General features: G+C 41.4%; 1 protein-coding gene across 16 annotated transcripts in view; it reads right to left on the bottom strand.

Annotated features, from left to right (window-relative positions):
- EPB41L3 (erythrocyte membrane protein band 4.1 like 3) overlaps positions 1–22,833 on the bottom strand; it is a 136,109-nt gene that overhangs the window by 37,960 nt on the left and 75,316 nt on the right. For all 16 annotated transcript variants that reach the window (XM_059858488.1, XM_059858480.1, XM_059858585.1 and 13 more), the window contains exons 4-5: positions 3,754–3,858; positions 1,477–1,519 (exon numbers count right to left, since the gene is read on the bottom strand). In XM_059858488.1, coding sequence (XP_059714471.1) covers positions 1,477–1,519; positions 3,754–3,858 — 148 coding nt within the window. The remainder of the gene's footprint in view (positions 1–1,476; positions 1,520–3,753; positions 3,859–22,833) is intronic.

Below are 22,833 nucleotides of genomic sequence, written 5' to 3'. Positions count from 1 at the left end.
GAGTAAGCAGTCTTCACCCCATATTTACAGGGCTGGAATAAATCCTAACACTGCAGGGTTAGTGCACTGTTAGTGGGATAGAACTAACGAGATGTGAACCTTTCTCAGCCACTGGGATGAAGTCCCAGCAGTGTGGTCTGCATGTTGTACAGCTCAGCCAGTTTAGCAGGACTAAATATATGCTTTGGAAAGCATTATGGGTAACAGCACTGCTTTTCACTGTTGGCCTGTTCCAAACTTCTGGGATGAATTGTAGAGAGAAAGCAAATTATTACTGTCATTTTCTGCAAACACAACTGTCCACTGCCTCAAGTACCGGATGAGACTCTTCTGCCCTGCCTAATCTCCCACTGTCACCACCTTTCATTGTCTATTTCATGGCTTGGGTACATATTAAATGCATTTCAAATATGTGGTCGGGAGCTGAGCTGCTTTACTTGCATTGACCATCTGTGTAAACTGGCTCACTGTGGTCTAAAGCACCTTCCTCTCCAGAGCCATCCCTTCATGAGCCTTTAAAAAGGCAAATCTACATTACTTTGTATTGCAGATCACTTGTAATGAAAATAATACTGAGGAAAGGGGAAGGTGCTCATAGTAAGTGGGGAAATTTTCCCACCAGTGTAAATTAACCCTTTTAATCTTGGAGAGGGAAGGGATTTCTTTGCCAGGCTTTACCCAGTTTATGTGAACTACCAGATACACTTGTTTATGGAAGCAAAAGTGCTAGAAGAGATCATTTACAAAAGGTGCAAAGAAAAAAAAAAATACTGGGGCTTTTCTGCCCACAGAAGTCATACACATTGACATTTTGTAAATTTTTAAGTGAGGGGAAGTAAAAAAACACAAGTCAAGTTTTGAACCCAGCTGTCTCAAAAAGGCTTTCCTTTGAGCAGTTTTTGAATTTCTAATATATGAAGCCAGGAAGTGAAATAGAAATATAGATTTAGAATATAGATTTTTGCTTTTAGTACAAACTTATACTAAGTTTATAACTAGATGCCTAGTTATAACAACTGAGCTTTTAAAAAGATTAATGTGAATTAGAAAATTCATGGTCATTTTTGGGACAGAGATCAATCTCCTGATATGAAGAAAGAAAAGGTGTTTGAAATAGAGTAATATTTTGTGTCAGTGAGTTATTTCAGTACGGGGCATGAACAGTGTTTCTGTATATGATATAAATATCAGTAATGCAAGAAATAAATCAAATACATGGCTTAGTCCCTAAGGTTACATTGCTTAATGTCAAACTTCAGGATTTTGCATCACTGCAAATGTCAAGTTGTTTTCAGCAACACAAGTTCACGTGTTATGAGCATCAGTAATGCTTCACCATCATCCTAGCATAAAAAATCTAAAGGATGTACATAATTCCTTTGCTAAAGACTTGGGACAGGATACAAAAGATGACTGTGAAATATGCTTTGTCCCCATGGGGAGACGTGTAGGAGGGGGCAACGATAACAAACTTACTTCGGATCTGCTTCTTGATTTCCTTGGCAGGGTCCAACCAATTCTGCAAAGAAAATGTTTCCTTTTTTCAATTTGTATTAGAAAACACAATAAATGTTATTTTTAAAACAGTGCTATGAGTCAAAGCTAGAACATGCGAAGCTCTGCCATTCCTTTCTCCTTGGAGAAGAAGTAGGCAGGGCTAACACTAATTTTCAAGACGTGGCCCTGGGTAGAAACAGGATTTTTATTAACCTTCACAGACTTTGAGGGCCTGAATGATTTGAAATAAAGAATGAAAAATAGGAATCAGTAAAATGAGCCCACAGAGATCTTTTTGTAGAGCATCTTCAGGGAAAACTGAATTTCTACAAGCTTGTTACAAAGAGGTGTTTTTGATTGATTTTTTTTTTTCTCTCCAATCCTGGAAAGGCTGGAAAGACTTGCGAGAGGATAAGCAAGTGCAGAGTAGGGATGTTTGCAATGCAGCATAGGCATGAGGGGCTCTCCAGGGAAAATCAGAGCCACAGCACCTCTGCCCCCATCCACACCACGCAGAGCCCAGTGACTATGCAAGACAAAACCCCTGCTGAGGAGGTGGAGAATCATCCCAGTGATGTGTTAGTACTCCAGAGATGCCAGGGAGCAGATGAAATTCCTCTGGAGGAGGCACACAGCAGCTTGGGGTCTCAGTGCCTCTGCTGTCTTGACCTCCAAGAGAATCAAATTAATATTTAAAATGCGTCAGAGCCCAGAACAAAAAGTTCACTTTCCCCAGGAAAGTTCCACTTTCTCCAAAGAAAGATAAACAAATGTATCAGAGAGACAATAAAACACCAAAGAAATACCAAACAAGCAGAACACAACAATCCCTCCTCAACAAAAACAACCAGTTTGCAGCTGTCCAAACCTGCTCTGTGGTGCAAAACCTGAGCCTGAAGATCTCCAGCTATTGCTGAGCACAAAAGCACATTATGCACCAAGAAATTAAAGACACATTAGGGTTTCTGCTTACAAAGATGACATGGGATGTGGGCACAAATGTTGTCTGGCTGGAAGTTACGTGCCAGAGGATGGAGATGAATTGCTAAGTACTTGACATTAAAAACATGCATGTTATTGATCAATAAAAGGGTGGCAGGCAGTTGTTCTTTTAACTGTTCAGCTCTGTAAAGTAACTGGGGACCTCTAAATATTTAGTGCTTCTAAACCATGTGTTAATGAATCCATGCTTCTCTTTCCCATAGGAAAGCATAACTACCTGAAAATGCACTTAGATTTCTGCCTAGCTTTTCTCAAAACTCAAAACTAAGCACATGCTAAGGCATTATCTTGCGCTGGCATAGACCAAGTATCTGCTTAAGTGATTTTCTGAATTAGAAACAAAGAAGTCTGTAAAAAAAAGGGGAAAAAAGAAACAAAAAGACTGATTTATTTAATATCATATATATTTGAAACAAAATGAAGCCTAGAAAACACAACTGTTGCCCCCACAAGACATAAACAGCTAAAAAAGTAGTAGAAGCTCCAGCTCCATCAGGGAAGCCCTTTCAGGCCTCACAAAGCACAAAATATCTTCAGCTGATGAGCTCTGCTGAGCTACTGTGCATATTGCTAAGAAGTTTTGTATTGGTTTCTGTCAAAATATTTATCTTAAAATGCCAAAATAGCACAACATATTTTAAATTATCCTTTGATACTCTCTCTTTCACAGTACCATGTCCCAAACACCTTCATGTTAGATCATCTTCAACACTTGTAATACACAGCTTGTTTCGTATGGAAGCTGGAAGGCAGGACAGCAGAATGTGATTCACTGTTGCTACCAACTGCTTCTGAAGACTGATGTCTCTAGTCAAATCAACAATAATGCTAAGATAAAGTCAAGGCTTAAAGCCTTCCCTTATCTTGGCAGTTAGCAGGAACAGTCAGATACCCCCTGCCTATTTGTGTCCCAAGCACTATTATTAAGCCATATTTTCCTATTATATGTTTTGCAGTGTATCAATAAAGCTGAGTTTCATCTTGACAGTAAAGGAATAAATCATACTAGAAAGAGCACCGGCTACATGATTAATATTTTCTTTGTCGTAAATTGCCAAAAGAGAAGGAATCCAGGGAAGCACAGGAGATGCTCTTGAGTAGTAGAGTCACAAAAAAGCAATTGCTCAAACTGTGTCTATGGAACTTGGCAAGGAAGATAAAACCAACTTCTGGATTGTTTGCAGGTATCTGGGGAGTGTCTCAGGGAGCTCTGATGTTCACACGCCAAAGGGCACCTGCATTTTTGTGGGTTACCTTTTGGTTTTCTGTGTCTCTGTATGTTAGCCCAAAGTAGTCTTTTTCCAAAAGGTTCAGATGCTCGCACACTTTGTCAAATAGCACTTGACCTCTGGAACGTTTCTGTGGGAAATAACAGAAAACAAAAAAAAAGATGCTTAAGTTTCATAATAAAGTAATATAAGCATTAGAATAACACCTTTTCTGTCAAACCAGTAACCTCAAAATGATTCAAATCAATGCATCCATCTTTCCAACCTATTGACCTGGAGCTTCATAACAATCTGCTGGATGGGGCAAATCCTCTTTTCCTAAGACCTCAAGTCTTCTTGCAGAGTTAGAAATAAGTCATATATGTCATGTTTCAACTTCCAATAAGAAAATCTCTTCTGTCTTTTAGAAACTGCAGCTTCAAGAGCATGATGAGGTCATACCTCTACAAACTGAAGCCAATTCTTTGTGTGCAAGCAACAAATAGCAGTACAAAATATTCCTGGTCATGGATTATCAGAGTTGTGACTGGGTGGGCAATCCACTGGAGGAAAAACCAAACAGGGACATACTTTTTGCTTTGGTAACAGTGTGGACTGATTTCAGGACCCATTTTTGTCTAATACACAGGGATATGTGATTATGCCATCTACAGAAATCATGGGAAGAGCCTAGTATCTGACTGGGAATGCAGCTGGGTAAAAAACCAGCTTTCCAGTGCCCAACTAACCTTCTTTACTGCCAGCATGTCAGATGAGAAGACCTCTCACTGTCAACATCTAGAGCCCTTGGCAGAAGCTTCGTAAGATCTATCATACTGGACAGTAAAAATTCAGGTCATCCTGTTTCTCAGCGTTGTATGTGAAATTGAGAAAATAACTCTCCAGAAAAACAAACAGACAGAAACATCCTCTTTATAACCTACACATGCCAACTTTTATATGAATTAACTACGATAAACAAGTCAAAATTATTTGGGCCATATTTATCACTGTGTTTCATTACTGCCTGCTTCCCAAAGTCCAACTCAGCTAAAGGAAAAAATCTCCCCACTTTATTCTGACCACACACATACATAAAAATTTTAGTTGATGTCAGTGCTGCGTTTTCTTTATCTGTGGCATACTCATGACTAGAAGCAGACTGGAAACACACTACTTGCTTCAAAGGCAATGCAGGCAGTTGACAACAAAGAGGAGAGAATGCCACCTCCAAATTAACGTCCCTCTGCCAACAGAGCTGCGCCCGGACTGCACTTCCAGCCCAGCAGCCTTGGCTAGATGAGGGCAATTCAAAATCCAAGCTGACACAGCTATGCCAATAAACCCATGGAGCCCAATGCTGGCCTCAAACTGTTTTAGAAGTCCTAAGCAAGCCAAGAGAAAAAAAAAGGAAAGAACTGAGCGTTGCTGCCTAACACCCAGTGAAAACATCACAAGAGATGATGGAGGGACTTGTGCAGTGTAATCTAATTTGTGTTAAATTTGGTATTTTTACTGGCATTCAAATGGTACATTGGAAAGAACACTGGAAAACATCCTTTACATTTTATCAATAGAGAAACTGAAGCGTGGCCTAAAAAATGTTCTCCAGCCGAGGAAGAAAAACCAGGCCCAGAAGTGCATTACAAGTGCATTCCTGTAACTTCATTTACTGTGCCTTCCAGCATTATTTGAGCAAACAGCTCTAGGGCCTTGTTCTGTGTGTCACATGCTTTCCACGCTGCAAGAAGGAAGCATAAATATGCCCCAGCTCCTTTATAGTGTCAAACAAACGTTTAGTTAATTCTTCATGCCCTGAACTTGAAAGTAGGTAACAAGAGGTTGGTGGTTTTATACTTGGTGCTCTCTGTAGAGAAAGAGGCAGATAAAAAAGATCTCAATACTGTGTGTGGAGAGGAACCAATTCAGAAACTTCAAGCCAAAATGCTCACATTTCTGCTCTAAGCAAGCAATGCTGCATTTTGACAAATTTCTTGCTCTTCTACTTGTTAAAAAACTAAGTAGTTGTACCAAATTGAGAAAAACAAGCAGGTTAGCTCTAGAGGACACCAGCTCTGAGAAACACTGGTCTGCACCAGTGCACCATTTACATGTATTCGAACTGAGGCACTTCAGTGCTCTCTTAATTTTAAGAGTCACTCAAGGCCAACACAGAAGCTGTTTTATGTGACCAATCCATAGCTGCAGAGATCTACACAGATGTTTGTTTTGAGAAATAGTAGCTAGCAGCTGCAAGGTATGGTATTTTAACAGGGAATTACAGGAAACAGTTGTGCAGGACTGTGCTGTAATAAAAACCAAATGCCCAGAAAACCCCCAGAGCTCCGTATTTCTTGTTTGGCTACACACTGCAAGTGAGAGTATCTATGGCAATCTGGAACAATTTTCATGGCAGTGTAGCCTCCTCTTCCTCCTCCTGTATGAAGATGCCCAAGTTGTGCATAAGTCATTTTCCACAAAATTCCTGTTGCATCAGGATGGGGGAAAACCCTGCTGGTGGTGCAAGAGGATATGAGAAATCAAAACGTAACTAACAGCCCCTTCTCTCCAGGGTCTTCTCTTTACCATCACAAGGTAAGAACTGGTGATGGTTGAGAGAAAGCCTGACCAAGATCACTTCTCCCCCTACAGAAACAGCCATTAGTGTCCAAACACACTGAGTGTTGGATGAGCCTCACATCACAGCCTCACCACTGCCCTCACCCTGCCTGTTCCCAGGTCAGAGATGACCTGTGGGAGAAGGATTTAGAGGACTCTGATCATCTGGGGAGTTGGAGCAGCCTAAAATGGAGCCACCCCTGCTGTCCTCCTAATGCAAGAGAAATCCGCGTGCCCCTACACATAGGCAGCAGTGCCACTTTGTACCCATGTGTTGTGAGCAGGCACTCTGTTTCTAAAGCATCATTGCACAGAAACAAAGTGAAGGGAAGCTGTTGCATAAATTCATGGGAAATTAGGAGGTTCAATTAGAAATATACAATTGAAGCAATTGAACAGACCTGTTTTGCCCTTGTTATTTGTTTTTATTTTACTGCATGCCCAAATAACCCTGCCATGAAAGGCAAGGATATCATTGCTTTGGCAGGGAGAGAATGGGAGGAGAAGAGAAAGGTCAACTTACAAAATCATACAGCTCCACAATCCATCCTAAACCTTCATTTTCCATTATGTTGGAGTGACAAGTCTAAGACAATGAAAGATTGACAGTCTGCCGGTTACTGTGGATCACAACTTAATGCCAAAAATGCCAATCAATTCCTGGCAGTCTAAAAATGTGGATCAAAAAATAAATAAAAAAAGAAGACTTTGTGCTATAAAATACCGACTTTGTAAACAAAAAAAAATTCTGAAAGGTATATCTGGCAAGAGCATCCACTAGAAATATTTTTCAGGCGTGAATGGGATGAAAGGAAATGTGCAGATGTGAAAAAAGACGCTTTGCTTAAGCTCTGGGAAATCAAGTAAACAGAAGGGATACAACACACAGATTAAACAGTATAAATGAACACAAAGCTCTGGGAGCAAAAATGTTGTGTTCTTTCACAGCCTCATCCCTACAGGTCTATAAAGGCCAGGGCTCTCTCTTGAAGCTGGAATGGGAATAAACAGCTTTCTGTGAAGTTCCCAGTGAAAGGAGCCAGCAGCAGCAAACTTGGCAAGCCAGTGCCTGCCAGCAATTCTCACACGTAAGGAGAAGCAGCCTCTCTTCTCACCAGCTTCTCCACAGTTTTGATGCTAAGTTTCTCCTTCCTTGGGATGCTGAAGGTCACAAAAGGCTCTCTTGTCCCCTTTGAGCAAGGCTTCTGCACCATGCTCAAATCCTCCCACATCATCTTCTTTGGCCCATATCCCTCCATCATCCCCTCATCACCTTACAAGATCACCAGACCAAGATTGTGTGAACACAGAGTGAAGAGCTCAAAAATTCGAGTACTTCCACCTTTGCTCTGCTTGAATAACAAGATTATTATCAAGTCAATTATTCTCATTGGCAAAAATTTAGGTACAATATTCAGCATTTCTTAATGCAGAACAATAATAAGAAAGTTTTCCTTTATTATGATTAAACCCATAAGCTGTTAAGTATTTATAATAAGCAAACAATATCAAAGTGAAAAAACACATGCTTTTGTTATCACTTCAGCCACAAACTCTGTGCTGCATGGTAATCACAGAACCACTGATGGATGAGGCTGGAGGGCACCTTTGGAGATTGCCTAGTCCATCCTCCCTTCTCCCAAAGCACCACCTAAAGCAGATTGGTCAGGATCATGCCCAGCTGGGTTTTGAATACCTGCATGGATGGAGACTGCACAGCCTGTGGGGGCTCATAGTGATTTTTTTTTTCTTCTGTTTAAATGGAAATTCCTGTCTTTCACTTTGTGCCCCTTGTCTCCTGCCGTAGCAAATGTGTACCCCCAACCACATTCCGGCTTTGTCTTCTTCACTCCTCCCATCAGATATTGATAGACATTGCTAAGATCCCCCTGAGCCTTCTCTTTTCCAGGCTGAACAGTTCCAGCTCTCAGCCTTTCCTTGTAAAAGACATACTCCAGAGCCTTCCTCATATCTGTGCCCTCTGCTGAACTCTGCCCAGTATGTTCAAGTTTCCCTTGTACTAGGAAACCCAGAATCAGACTCAGCCCTTCAAGACTGAGAAACAGGAAAGGATAATCTCCCTCAACCTGCCAAAGTTACCAAACATTGCCCAGGATGGCACTGACCTTCTGTGCTGCCAGGGAACATCACTGACTTCTGTTCACCTTTTTGCCCATCAGGACCCTCGAGTAATAAAACCCCTCTATTGTGCCAACCCAGCTACCAAACCCATATGTCACTGTGCTGTGTTAAGCCACAAGGAAAATTACATAGAAAATGAGCAACCAACAACTTAATACAAAGATATGATGCCAACTTCCTTCTCCTACAGGCGGTAGAAAGACTCCAGAAAATTCCTTTGGGAGTCAGTAAAATATAGGGAAGAGATCAGGAAGATTTCCAATGTTATGGGCTGGATTGTGCATCCCAGGCTGGAAGCCAGTTGCGCCAGAGGAAAAATTTATGAGGCTTCAGATCTGCCACCTCCAAAAGACAAATTCTTTTTCTCTGAAAGGCAGTAGGCTTGGCTGCCCCATGCCAGGAGGTACCACCTCTCCAAAAGGTCTTCAAGCTGCTGTGGCTCCTGGTTTGGCAAACCTGCCCTGTCCCTGAAACACAACCATTTGCAGTCTTCCTGCAGGCCATTTTGGCACCCACCCTGATAATGCAACCTGAGCCTCTTCTGTTGCCCCTCACCCTGAATGACCCACTTTCACTTGTTGGGTAACCTCCAACCTACAGGATCAGCTATCTTTCCTAGCTCTATGCCAGCTAGAGCTGTCCATGCTGAGGACCTGTCAGTACTCAGGCTTCTTTCAGACAGAATCCAACCCTCTGTCTGACAGATTTCTCACTGGAGGGGAAATGCCATTCTGGGACTGGTAGCTCAACATGGCTGAGGAGCCTCTCTTCTCAGAGGGTTTGAAGGCATTGGCCAGGCAATGCCACAGCTAGCCTGACCACACCTGCTCCCTGCCCTGGCCACTGCCCTGCTCATGTCAGAGGCCTCTCCAGTCCCTTGGAACCAGCACAGCCGAGATACTGGGATCCCTGGGCCTCCCCATGTGCTAAGGGGTTCAGTGTCTGATTACAGGACAGAGTGTTGGCCTATTCTCAAGGCTCTATTTTTTGCTTACTAGCAGATTACCCTCCTCTCACTGAGAGGGAAACAGGATGAGAAGCTGATGAGCAGCAAGAAGCTCTCTCTGCTTCCTAGAAATGAAAACCATTGCAGCCTCCAAAGTGACGCACTTTGGGGCGGTTCTGCTTTGGCATTCAATGCTGCAGTCTCATGTGGGTGCAGAACGCTGAGCAAGGGCTGCTTGCAGCATGGAATCAATTACAGGAGATCACATTCAGACCAAATTTTGCAGTGCTAGGGAAAACACAAAGTGAGAACAGAGTTCTACAGCCAGACATCTATAACAGGATTCATTTTTGCCACCAACAACCATCAACTCCACTGCACAGTAACCACAAGGTCAGGACAGCCTGATGAACTGAAACTTCCTTTTCTGATCAGTCAAGGAGCACAGCAAGATGAAAATGTATCACAGACCTGGATTTTATAAGGGATGAGTTTGCATGTAACTTTCTGAACAAATACATATGCAAATGACCTTGCTGCTTTCCTAGGAAAAGCTGCCAAGCTGCCAGTGAGCAATGTCACACTAGCTCTAGCCTGGCATCCAACTCCATACAATTACTGTAATAACTCTAGTCAGGCAGGATCGCTGGAATAAGGACAAACAGATCAGTATCATGAAATCCCAGTGCGAATAATTGGACTCGAACTGATGTTGAGGTTATCTGGTTCACATTCCTAATTAGCATTTGCACTTTCCAATGGATCTCAACAATGCACTGTATAAATGTGTGGGCTGGCTCTAGCCTTGGATGCTGTAATGTATTTTGGCATGTGGCTGTACTAACCTCTTTCTTTCCCTCTCTTCCTTCTGGTGGGAAAGAAAAGGCTAATTTTTTTTTTTCCTTTCCAATGTTTCAATGTTTTTTGATGAAAAAGATTCCAATTGTGTGCAGAGCATTGATTTTATTTCATTTTACTGTTACAATTTAAATTACTTTTTGCAATTTAATTTGGTTGACACTTTCATTTTCTACACTGCATGGGCTGCATGGTAGTCTCCTATGTGCAAACACAAGTAAAACACCATATACTAAAATGTATCTGGCAACAAATAAGAAGCATACACAAGGGGAAGCTTCTCCATCCCCATGTTGCAGCTTCTGCAATTATTCTTGCAACACAAACAAGTGAGAATGATTAACTGGTTGTCAGGATTACTTTGCAGTCACCACAGAGAACACTCTCTTAACAAAATTCCCCCAGCTGAGTCTCTGAGTTGCTGAATTCCAGCCTCCTGACAACACAATTTCTCATTCTTTCCTCATGAACTACCCCATTTACACAAAATATATGCCAAATCCCAGAAAAAAATCCCAATACTTCTGCAAATACTCACTACTTGCAAGCTAAAGTGACCAAGCCTGCAAGATCACTTTTGAATCCCATTTCTGGGGGAGGGATATGAACATCACACATATGTAATAAATTAATATGCAAAGACAAGTTTGTATATAATTTGATGCATACAATACATGCATACAAACAGAGGTGAATTTGTAAGTGGATGTTCATTGTAGTTCCAAATGTAGAGAAGCTTGTGGACCCATCATGTTGCTTCTCCATCTACAGAAAGTCAATCAGAGATTCTAAACTCACACAGTTATTCTGATAAGGAGCCCATTTTTATCTGTGAATGAAATAATAATCAACATACCATGACATTTCTCATGTTTTTCCTGAAAAGAGTTTGAGCTGTTCAAGAACCAAAGAGCTGAACTGAGAAATTCTAGAAGCTGCACTTTAGGCCAGAAAATTTCCAAACATGGAGGACATGTTTTTTGAACATGTCTTGATTGAAACCAGCAGAAAGAAACAGCAATTTTTCTCAAGGAAGATAAGTGAAAAAAGTCATTCCAAGAAAGTTTAACTTCATTTCACTTCTACACATTTGTAATTTGCATTTTCAAAGGATTTACTCTTTCCCTGTTTATACTTCTCCACAGTTTCTCTCCACAGGGAAAAGAAGATGAAGCGGAAAGGTGACAGGAGCAAAAACACCCCCTGAATTTCTTCAAATCTCTCATTTCTCAACTGAAGTTCACAGCAGGAAGCTAAGTAAGGAGAATCCAGAAAGAAAAACAGGATAGAGAATCTTTCCTGGAGTCTTAACTGGCTGAAAATCAGCAAGTTTTCCTCTGGTTTACTGAGGTAAATATCACATGTGTAATGTGTAGGATAAAAGCATCTGGGAGCATAACATGACTTAACCACTAGAATTTAGGTCTCTAAATCCCCTGCCGTGCTTGCTGAAATGGCACTGGCAGTTCCAGAAGCATCAATATCAGTTAATTCATCTGAAAGTTCAGTGGGTTGCGAGTCATGTTCTAGGCATTCCACAAAACATTTTCAAGTCTTTTCTCCCAGGGAAAAAAAAACCTTTGGCAAAGCTAGCAGTGCAACACTGTACACCAAAGACAAAGGTAGGATATACATTGACAAAACAAACAACAAATGCCCTACTCCCCTCTTCCACACAGACCAACAAAAAAATAAAAGCTTAAAAATAAAGGAAACTAACTCATATTGACTTTTTATTCTAACAACTTGGTCTCACAGAAAAAATCTGCGTAAGCAAACCATTATAAACCAATGGCTTGGGTTAGAAGTACCCTTCCACTAAACCAGACTGCTTGAAGTCCCATCCAAGCTGGCCTTGAACACTTCCAGGGATGGGGCATCCACAACTACTCTGGGCAACCAGTGTCTCAGCACCCTCACAGTAAAGAATTTCCTCCCAATATCCAATCTAAATGTTCCTTCTTTCAGTTTAAAACAGTTCCCCTTTGTTCTATCACTATCTGTCTGAGTAAAGTGTTTTGCCTCTTTTCTGTAAGTCCCCTTTAACTCCTGGAAGGCCACAATAAGGTTTCCCTGGATTCCTTTCCAGGCCAAACAACCCCAACCTTCTCAGTCCTGTCTTTACAGGAGAGGTGCTCCAGCCCTCTGAGAATCTTTGTCACCCTCCCCTGGATGAGGAGGAGACATAAATGTTCAAAATATAACACGCAGTCATTAACCATAAATGTTCATAAATGTATCCCTAGGATGGACAGAACCCTCTCATCCAGTTTGTAAGCAGCTGGCCAGCAAGTGTAGGAGATATTGAACAAGACAGTTTTGCCAGCCTTTTAGGATGCACAGGGAAAAAAGACATACTCCAAGAAAAGAAAATGTTCAAAGCAAAATACATTCATTTTTTGGTTCTCAAAAGTTTTAGATACTTCAGTGGTAAACTGTATTTGGAAATGTCCCAAGTCAAAACTCCAGATAATATCTACTTAATAAAATATTTAGCCAAAAGTAGGGGGAACTAAGAATTAGGAAATTTTAAAAAGATTTTTCTGAATAAAAGCTATATTAAAAAGACTTTTTTTTTTCCCCATTATGAAGGTACTTCATGGACAGAAATGCTTTTCTTGAAAACTGCATATCAGTGTAAGCTCTCCAACGGTTCTATTTCTTTATTAACTTCTTTATGTGTGAACCTTCATAAAACATCCCAGTAAGTGACTGATATAGAGTAACAGCTTGAAATAAAACCTGCAATAATATTTTGCATATCTGTCTCTGCCTTTTAATTTAGAACACTATCTTATACTGCTTTGCTCCTATAAGTGATGGCACATAAGGAAACAGAGTAGATGAGAAGTTATTTTAACATACAGTGATGATTGACCACTGTCTTTTTTTCACCTATGACGGTGGTACTATAATTCAGCATCCTGTTGATATTTATTGTAGGACACCATATTGAAATGTATTACCATTCCTGAAAATAACCTTTTCTGTCGAGCACTAACCAAGCATTTAGATCAACAGATAAACACGTAACATTGCCTATGCTACAGCTAGATACCTGCAGCAAATGTCAATGACATTGTATAATATGACATAGTTTTTATCAGGGGCAACCTTCTTTAATGCCATTTGAGCTGGCAATCCTAAACAGCCAGCACTAATCTAAAAAAACCCAGAGGACTGCTAAATCCCAGTAAGAAGATTGGTGACCTAGTCCCGATTCTGGCATCAAACCAAATTAGGGTTTTTGCCTTTACATCAGCAGCAGAGATCACACCAGCACTGGCACCACACAAGCTCTAAGTGTACTGATGGGTGCTCCACACAGTTTGCATCCTTGGGAAAATAGTGAGCACTCCTTTCATGACAATGCAACTGTGCTGGGGGCACTCGATAAAAAACGAACACTCTGGAGCATGTTTTTGGATGGGGAAGTGTGAGAGCCATGTCTGCACGAGCACAATGGCTACAGAAATACCTGTCAAATGTGATGATTATCAAATACATCCCAAGTGCATCAAGAGAATGCATACTGTATAAACTGAGGTTTGCTACCAGCTTATGAGCACTACCCTCTGACAAATGAATATAAAAACAGTGGACACAATTTCTCGATTAGAATTTCTGTTCTCAGCACATTTATTAGCTTTACACATTTGCTAAATCATGACATAAAATAATAAACAGGATTCCGTTTATGAAGGCCTTTCAGCAGAGAAAGTAACCCCCTCACTCAGCTTTCTTGAGAGCACAGATTGTTTGGGCTAGGATTTTAGCTAGACATGCAGCTGATCCATTGGCTTAATGCCTCCTGATTGCCCTACTGCCTCCTGCAAGACACTCTGCAGTAACTCAGGCGAGTCTCTTGGGATTCATGCAGCAGCTGAAGCTTTCCAGTGGTGGCTACAAAAATTTTTCTTATTCTACCTATACTTGGATAAACTCAGCAAATACTCATCTCTCCTCATCTCACGTGCTAACTGTGCACAAGCCTAGTACCAACATAGCAAGGGGAACCAATCACTACCTGAGATATAAATAGTCCTTGGCATATATCAACAAAAATAAACCCATAAACAGTTTGTTTATTTTCAGCTGAAAAAGCTCTACTGTCAACATAGTCCGATTTAGAGAGTAATCTTGCCATATGAATTTAAAAGCCACAGAGCTCTCTCTGACCTACATTGCCAGCCTGGAGTGAAAAAAAAAAAAAATACACTGCAGAGAAAGATGCTCTTGAGGCAGAAGAGGGAGCAGGATGATCAGGCTTTTAGATTTGGGGTGCCTTAGATGGTATTGCACCATCAATGCTGGGGTTTTCATGAAAACTAACATATCTTGTTCTCAAGCTATATCCAAGATTTATCCACCTCAGATCAAAACCATTTCTGCTAGAGTGAGATAAACCATGAGAGACAGACCTTGCTGCCTATCAACACTTTGCTTTGCAAGCGAATAATTCAACACCCAGTCCTGTCTATGATATTCTGTTCACTGTATCAACAGACAAGGATGAGAAAACATACAAGCAGCCCAGTGCTGCACAGGGCTCAGCTGGAAAAAAAATGATCACCCACATGAGGCATTAAGATTTTCTTTGACATGGTAATATATTTAGAGGATGATAATAAAGTGAAGATTTACTTAGTTTGGGTCTGGAAATGGCAACTCTAAGTGTAAACGTGGGGACAGCACCTATAAATTGGAGCAACTGGAAACAGAATTGATGAATTTAGACAGCTCGGTTGGGACTGGAACAAGCAGCAGGCACTTCACTGACACAGAAACAGAGAAGGAAACAAGACAAAATGCAGGGAGGCTTGGCAGGAGTGTGACTGGGCAGCGACATGAAAATCAGCAACTACTGTGTTGGTTAGGCATGAGGTAGAGGAATGTATGCATCGTACAGAAACAGCAGAAGGCTTTGAGTGTCCATTTGAAAAAGGGAAAAGAAAGCCAGTCATCCACTCTTTTTGATTTATATTCCAGTAGTCACTAAAAAAATACATGCAGAGGTTGGGTGCTGGCTGCACAAGGCACTCCAGTAAGAAGCTGGAGGCTCTCTGGGGCCAAGACCACCCCAGGCAATAAGCCTGGAGAAGACAAACACAAAGGGACTGATGTAGTCTTACCCTGGTGAGGCCATCAGCAAGGATGGTGCCAAGGACAGGACCCCTGGAGCCAACAGACATCTCTCAGTCTGAGTGAAAGGCAGGTGGAAGATCATCTTCTCCTGGGCTCTTGCAAACAGATGAACCAGCAAGGAACCTTGCAGTACCTCAGTTTGAGTGTGCATGATCAAACCTAGTTTTCAAAAACTTTGCCAGATGGAGAACAAGGTCCTGTTGCCTGGCTAGTGTCCAGCTGGTTCCCCAAGGGGAGGGAACCAAAGGCACTATTTCAGTAGAAAGTTCTCAGCTAACCATTTTTTCCCAAAATACATGCAGTTTCAGAGCAGCTGAAAGTATCTGTCAATGTAGGTGGACTGCTCACAATAGTTTTCAATGTTATGAAAAATGGCTGGCACCTCCAAGGTATCAAAATGAGTATTTTTGCCTGACAAACTCAACATGTCACTGCACAAATAATTTTCAGAAACTATTAACAAAAGGCACTATTTAAGAGGATTAGATGTAGAAAACGTAGATCTGGAGAAAATGTGTACATTTTTTTTTCTTTTAAGCTTCTGGTATTTGATTGTGACCACGTCCTCTGCTATGCCAAAATGTGTAATTTAAGGCCCCACCTGCTGTCCACTTGGGCCATCTAAAGGGGTGACTTAGTTTTAATTCTTGGTTCCTCATTCAGTCTCTAAAATACTTGCATATGAACTGGAGAAAATATCTGTCTAGTTGTTTAGGTGTCTCCCTACCAAGGTTACAAGAGACCTTTCCCCTGAATACCACACAGGGCAGATGTTCCCAGCCACAAGAAGCTGTTGGGGGACCTGAGCCTCCCCTGGCAAGGTAGAAATGCTCCAGCCCCACTTCCTCAGCCTTGTGGTACTTCCAAAAGGCTTAGCTCAACCTGACTTGTTTTGATTTAGATTTCTTTAGCTTCAGTGAAATAAGAATAATAATCATAATCACTAAAAGGGATCCCAAACATATTTATTTTTGTTTTAATTATCAAACTGAAGTAAAAAAAATCCTTTCTCTTCTCAGCCTCACAGTTGATCATAATGAGATCATTATGACAATGGTGCTGATTTCCAGATCATTATGCTTCTTGAATTGGCAACTATTTTAACTCATAAAAAGAGGCCTACGGTATTTGGAAAAAGCAAGTCAGTAGAACTGTTTATTAACTTTATTCAGCTGAAACATATTCAGGCAACACTCAGACTCCTACTGACATGTGTCAGGTAACATAGATCTTAAGTGAATCCCCTGGCTAATCCAAGTCAGCCCTAATTAGAGGGTCTGGGGACAGAAAACATGCTGTGTAACAGGGATGATGCCTCTCAACCCAGCACTTTTACTGAAACATATCCTGGGGAAGAAACAAGACCCAAAACAAAGGTCTTCATATTAAATTAAGTGAAGTGTAAGCAATGAGTAGGTCAAATGAAAAGACTTATTAAAAAAACTCCCCTTGCATTCAATAATCAGTTTCGCATGTAAAGCCATTTGCAAGAGACTGTGTGGAATTCATTAAACAATTAAAATGTGCAGGGGGTAACTGAAACTGTATCCTTCAGAATGCAGAGTGCATCTTATTACAAGGTTTCCTTCCTGACCTTAAAACCTACCTCAAAACCGAGGAGAAATTTGATGTTATTAAACTCCCCGTGCAAAAGCGGCTTGTGGGTCCACACGGAAGCTCCCAGGGAAGGGTTAGCTGGGACCGTGTGGGGAGGGAGACCACGGGGCCATGCATTCCCCCTCTATCATACAGAAACACAGGAGGATTTTTCCTCCAGAGGGAGTCTTGCAGGTCAGGAAAAGCAGCACAGGCAGCCACTGCCCTTCTTCATTGCTGGCAGAAGTGGCAGTGCAGAAATAATTCTGCTTGTTCTCAACCCTTCAAGCCTGTCCTGAGACAATCTTCAATGACTTATTTTTAAGGATGCATCATGTACTTGCACTTTTTAACAGGAAAATGAGAAATTAATGTGAAAAGCAATACTTCAACTGTTAGAGAATCCATTTATTTCATGTCCATTTTGTCTTCAAAAAGGATTATCAGCCCACACTTGTGTAGGGCAGACAGGGACCAGTTCACTCCAGTCTGCTTTGGTCCATGTTGCAAGTCCTGGTTTCAAATGTATGAAAAGAAAACTTCTTGCTATTTAAACTCAAGCATGCTACTCTGATGTCACCTGAGGATGTGGGGAAATCCATTAAGTGGGGTGTCCACCAGGGAGGAAGTCACCAGAAGTACATTACAAAGGTGCAGCAGTGGCTACAGCATGGGACACTGAACCACTGCCAAGTTGCAGTGGTAGCATGACTGAGGAAACTGGAGTTAAAAATACCCATATACAGTGTACTTTTACCAGTCCCCTCCCACCTCAGCTGACCCCCACTCACAGAGAAGTGGGGTTAACAGTAACACTTTGTGAGATGTTGTTTCCCCATGTGCTGTGCAGCTTATCTGGATCCTACGTCAATTTGCTGTTTGATGTAGGGCTGCAGAGATGCCACAGACAGGCTGCCATGGAAACATTTGTTTTCATTCACTGGTGGCCTGCATGATAAGAAAGTCTGAGTGGTACAGGAATGATGAAAGAGTATAAATTACCAATGGCCTCAGACAGCTGAGCCTTTCAAAATTAAATCTAATTATTTTACCATTTATTTAGACAGATTATGTTACAGCTTTCTGCCCTGACATTGTGAGTGACAGCATGTATATATTTAGAGCAGCAACAAAGACAAATTCTGACTTGTTTTAGGAAGACACTTTAAATTAGGCTATGTGTAATGGAGAGCATGACAGCTTGTTCCACTTGCATCTTTTAATTAATATGCAGTGGTCTAGATAACAGAAAATTGAGATGGGGCAGATATGGACAAGAAGGGAAATAAATCCTAGAAGAAACGTAATTGTACTACAGCATTTGAAAGGTCCTACTTAAAGCTGAAGAAACCCAGAAATAGCTTATTTTTGCTTGTTTTCTTAGGAAAAACTTGAACTAGTGTGTTCTTTGCCCTTTTTAGGTTATCTGAAATTAATTTGCAATCTTGGATCTTGCTTTCTCCTTTGCTCTTAAACGAATGAATGCAAAGCATAGGTCTAGGTTGCTTAAAAGAGACAATTTCAAGTGCAGTTTTGGCCACAGCTCTAGCCTTGGACACTTGGGCAATCAACATTTCTGAGCATGATGCTGTCTGGGAGAGCACAATGAACAACCCAAGGAGAACCACTGCCAGCAGGGGTGAACATCTAGGTGGAAACCCCAGGCTTTGTCCCTCTGAATGGACTGCATGGACTCCTGTGATCCAACGCCCATCAGAAATCTCCAGGCTCTTCATGACATGGGAGAAACACACAGCTGCCCTGAGGCTGTTTGTCTTGGCAGACTGGGGACAATGTCAATGTAAAAATACCTCTTTTCCAAAAGCCAACAGCTTTCCCTGGGAAGGGGAAGCACCATCAGGTGGCCATCCCACCTTGGAAAGGAAACCCTGCTCTGAAATAAGGCTGCCACTACCATCTGCAGGCTTCTGGACAAGAGCAGCACCGGGGGTACAGATGGCAACACTGGTGGTTTATGGTTTTGGAGGAGGATGAATGAACAGGTTGGGTTACCTCCTTAACCTGGTTTTGGCTTGCAATGTGTTACTGCATGAAAGACTTTCTGGGTCAGGACAGATAGAGCACACAGGCAGTAAGACTGCAGGGCCTCAAGGGAAAGCTTTTACCTGGTATTTGCTTAAGATCCTTTCACTGAATGGAGACTACATTAAATGACCCCCTGTTAACCTCAGCTTTGAAGTTAGCTCCACTACACTTTCCCTCATACATCTCATACAACATGAAAAAACCCCCAGTGTCACAAATGCAAAGCCCTGAATGTGAGAGAGACTGAATGATATAGCAGCAGACAGTGAAAATGATCAGCATTAAATATGGAATAAGAAAGAGGGGCTTCTGAAACAAAGGACAGCAAGGGCATAATGGATTAACCCAACTTGCCTCAGAAGTGTCTCAATCTGTGAGTACGTGCCACATCGGCTGCCAGGTCATTAGTGGGATGAACACATAATTGATAAGCTGCAGGTTGTGCTCTACTGGAGAGCAATAAGCTCCTTTAAATTACATTAATATTTAACATACATAAAAAGCATTTGTCATTTGCAAAGCACTTTATGGAGTAACTGATGGATTCTATAATGATCCCCAATTCCCAGACTAGGGAATGCAATTCTAGAGAGATAAATACCTGGCCTGCATCCAAATCAAGATTCACTGACAGAACTATTATTCTAGCTCAAAATTAGGTTTCTAAGTTTCTGGTTCTTCTAGATTACATTGCTTTGTAGCCTTCAGCAGGTAGAAGCATGATACACATGGAGCAGAAAGAAAGGAACTGACAACACAGATGACATTTCTGACTCACATTTAAAAATTGTCACATCCCTACCTTGGGTCACTGTCCACTCTGAAAGATGCAGTTATGTGGGTTGAACACAAGGAATGGAAGCATTAAATACCTGATTGCCATGTTGCCTGTCCCTCCCACTTTTCTTTTAAAGAATTAGTCTTGTGCAATTTACTGACCTCCATAATTTGTTGGGCACCTTAGTATACTTTATATGTTATATATATATATATATATATATATATATATATATATATAAAAGAAAGAGCTGAGATTAGCTCACTTGTTAACAGAATAGTGATAATAACACCAAGGGGGTGGGTTCAATCCCTGTATTGGCCATTCACTTAGGAGCTGGACTTAATGATCCTTTTGGGTCCCTTCCAACTCATAATAATCTGTGATTCTGTAAAACTTCATGGCTTTGTGTGCTGCTGACAGAGAATAACACATATACATATTTATCTGTATGTATGTATGTATGTAGGTATGTATGTATGTATGCTTGTGCATACATACATTTCCCCCCCATTTAAATTGATACAGTGAGTTCACTTGAAGGTGATCCTTAAAATACGACAGCATTTTTTGGAAATATGATGGATTGTTTCTCATGCTGCAGCATTGAGTTTCTGTGTAACTGACACAGAACTTTATTACCCAAAACTTCTGTAGAACTTCAACTTCAGCCTCCTACACCATTTCCTGGAGATGTCTCCTGAGACTGACCCTCAGCTTCCCTGCCCTCCTACCTACCTGTGTGAATACTTTTTTACTCCTCTGGAGAAAAAGCACAGTGAAAGTCACATCATTTGTCTTGGCTGGACTCAGCATCCTTTTACTGTAGCTAAACTTTATGCATGTAGGAAGTGGACTTCCTTTGGATCTACCAAGAATTCTCATGGGATAGAGTGGGCTGTGCCACAGAAGCACCTGCAGTTCTATCAACAATATAGATGGAAAGTCCGAATCACACCGTTTAAAGCACGTAAGTTGTATCACCCCTCCAGCTGCACTCATGCCATGAAATATTTGTTCCTCCTAACTAACTTTGTTTCAGTGTACCCCATGGTCTAACTCATCATCATAGTTTTACATCTTCATCATTTGAAAATCCTTTTAGGAGCTCTCTTCTCATCAGTATTACATTCTGCCCGGGAAGCCTGATCATCTTAGAAGCAGATAAAATGATTACTGATGACAGTCAATACAACTTGAAAATATTTCAGCAATGTAAGTAGAAAAAATTCATACAAAACCTCTATTGGACATTATTCAAGAGCTATTCAGAACTTGCAAAGCAGAGGGAGAAATCTGACAAGCAATAAAACAGGATGGCTTCCATATGCCAGCATTTTTATGCTTCAAGAAAACTCAAGTTTAGTGAAAGAGTGAAACTTCCTATAAAAAGTATTATTAACAGCATTTTTTTTGCATAAGTGGAAATCTAACACAACAAATCTCCCTTTCTGCTCCATCTTAGATTCTGATAAAGCTCAGCCTGCTAGACAAGATTTCCATAGAAATCTTATTTGGTAAGATTTGCTTGATTGTATTCCAAAAAGTGACTCACATTTTACAAGCAAGTGGCAAAAGCTGAAATGAGTTGACTCTTTCCATTAAAGCCGGAATGAGTCATTCCCCCAGCTTAATGGCTCCCACACTATCCCTGAGTGACCTGAGAGACTGCAGGTCAAGAAATGACCATTTAATAGTCACAAAGGATGTGTCCAGATAGCCAGTCCTAGGCTGAAGGAAACAACATGGGACTTGGCCAGTGAAATTAAAAGATACTCAGCCCCATGGACAGCCAATTTGCCATAACAGTAGTAAAATACCAGCTTCTGTTTGCAGCTCACTCCTAGCATGACAACATTTGACCCAAACTGTAATGTCAGGCTTGACTAAAACATAAGGTTTTTCCTTACCTGCCACTCTCCAAAGCACCTAAAATGAGAGCAGCTGAAGGACAAGGGGGCTGTGTACAACATGATTGTAAAGATGCCATGTTTTGGCTCCCAATCAGGTACTCCTTTTCTCCATTCTTTCTCCTTTTCCATGCTCCTGTGGATTTCCCTTTCAAGCCTGCAGGCTATTTCATCTCTTCCTTTATACTCTCCTGTTCTCCCCAGGTGGCTTTTCTTCTCCATGGAGTTCAGCAGTTACCCAAAGGATGGCTGGCTTAGCCAGGCCCTCCAAGACTCATCCTTCCCCTGCAGCCTCTGCTTGGTCAGGCTCAGCCTTGTCTTGTGTGCATGACCTTCTGACCTAAAACAGGACAGGCTGGTCCAGTGCCCAAAAATCAACTTGATGACAATGACTGAATGGAGAAAGGGTCCACCCTGAGATTCTGAATGTTCTCATGCTTACTCTGAGATGCTAAATGTGCTCACTTTTTGCTTTTCTGGGGCCTTCAGGAGTTGAAGGCATCCTCTTAGTATGGGTCTGCCCACAGGCACAGACTGGCTTTTAAGTGACAGCGAAGACCATCCCTCCCAAAAGTAGGTTCCTCTCAGAGTCCCAGAAGGGAAGGCAAGCCTCCTTACAGAAAAATCACAGCATCTTTTTGCCAGTAACATTCAAACACAGTTGTGATTCACAGACATCATGGAAAAGCACACAAAACTCTCCATTCTCACTGCTGTTTGTGCTTGACATTTTCCCCACTTGCCCAGCGTGTCTCTCATGCCCACAGTAATCTCACAATAGTCAGAATTTCTGTATGGACAATGACTCAATGGAAGACTCAACTCAGTGAAGTACCAAGGAAAAGAAAAGCCCAGTGAGATCAAGATTATTTGTTTATGGGCTTTGTTGCCCATACTTTGTTTTCTGCATTCTGCTGTGGCTTGTGCCCACAGAAAATTATTCCATAGTCTCTGGCTGTTTCAGGGAGTGCTCAGAATCCCTCACCTAGCTCAAATCTGTGCATCATCTTCAAAAACCTCCAGAGAAAACAATGAAAGTACCTCTGTGCTTGGCACTGGTGAAATATCATGCCATTCATCCTTTTT

The sequence above is a fragment of the Haemorhous mexicanus genome, chromosome 1 (genome assembly GCF_027477595.1).
Source record: "Haemorhous mexicanus isolate bHaeMex1 chromosome 1, bHaeMex1.pri, whole genome shotgun sequence".
In the NCBI taxonomy this organism is placed as follows: Eukaryota; Metazoa; Chordata; class Aves; order Passeriformes; family Fringillidae; genus Haemorhous; species Haemorhous mexicanus.
This window is presented reverse-complemented; position numbering and strand designations above follow the sequence as displayed.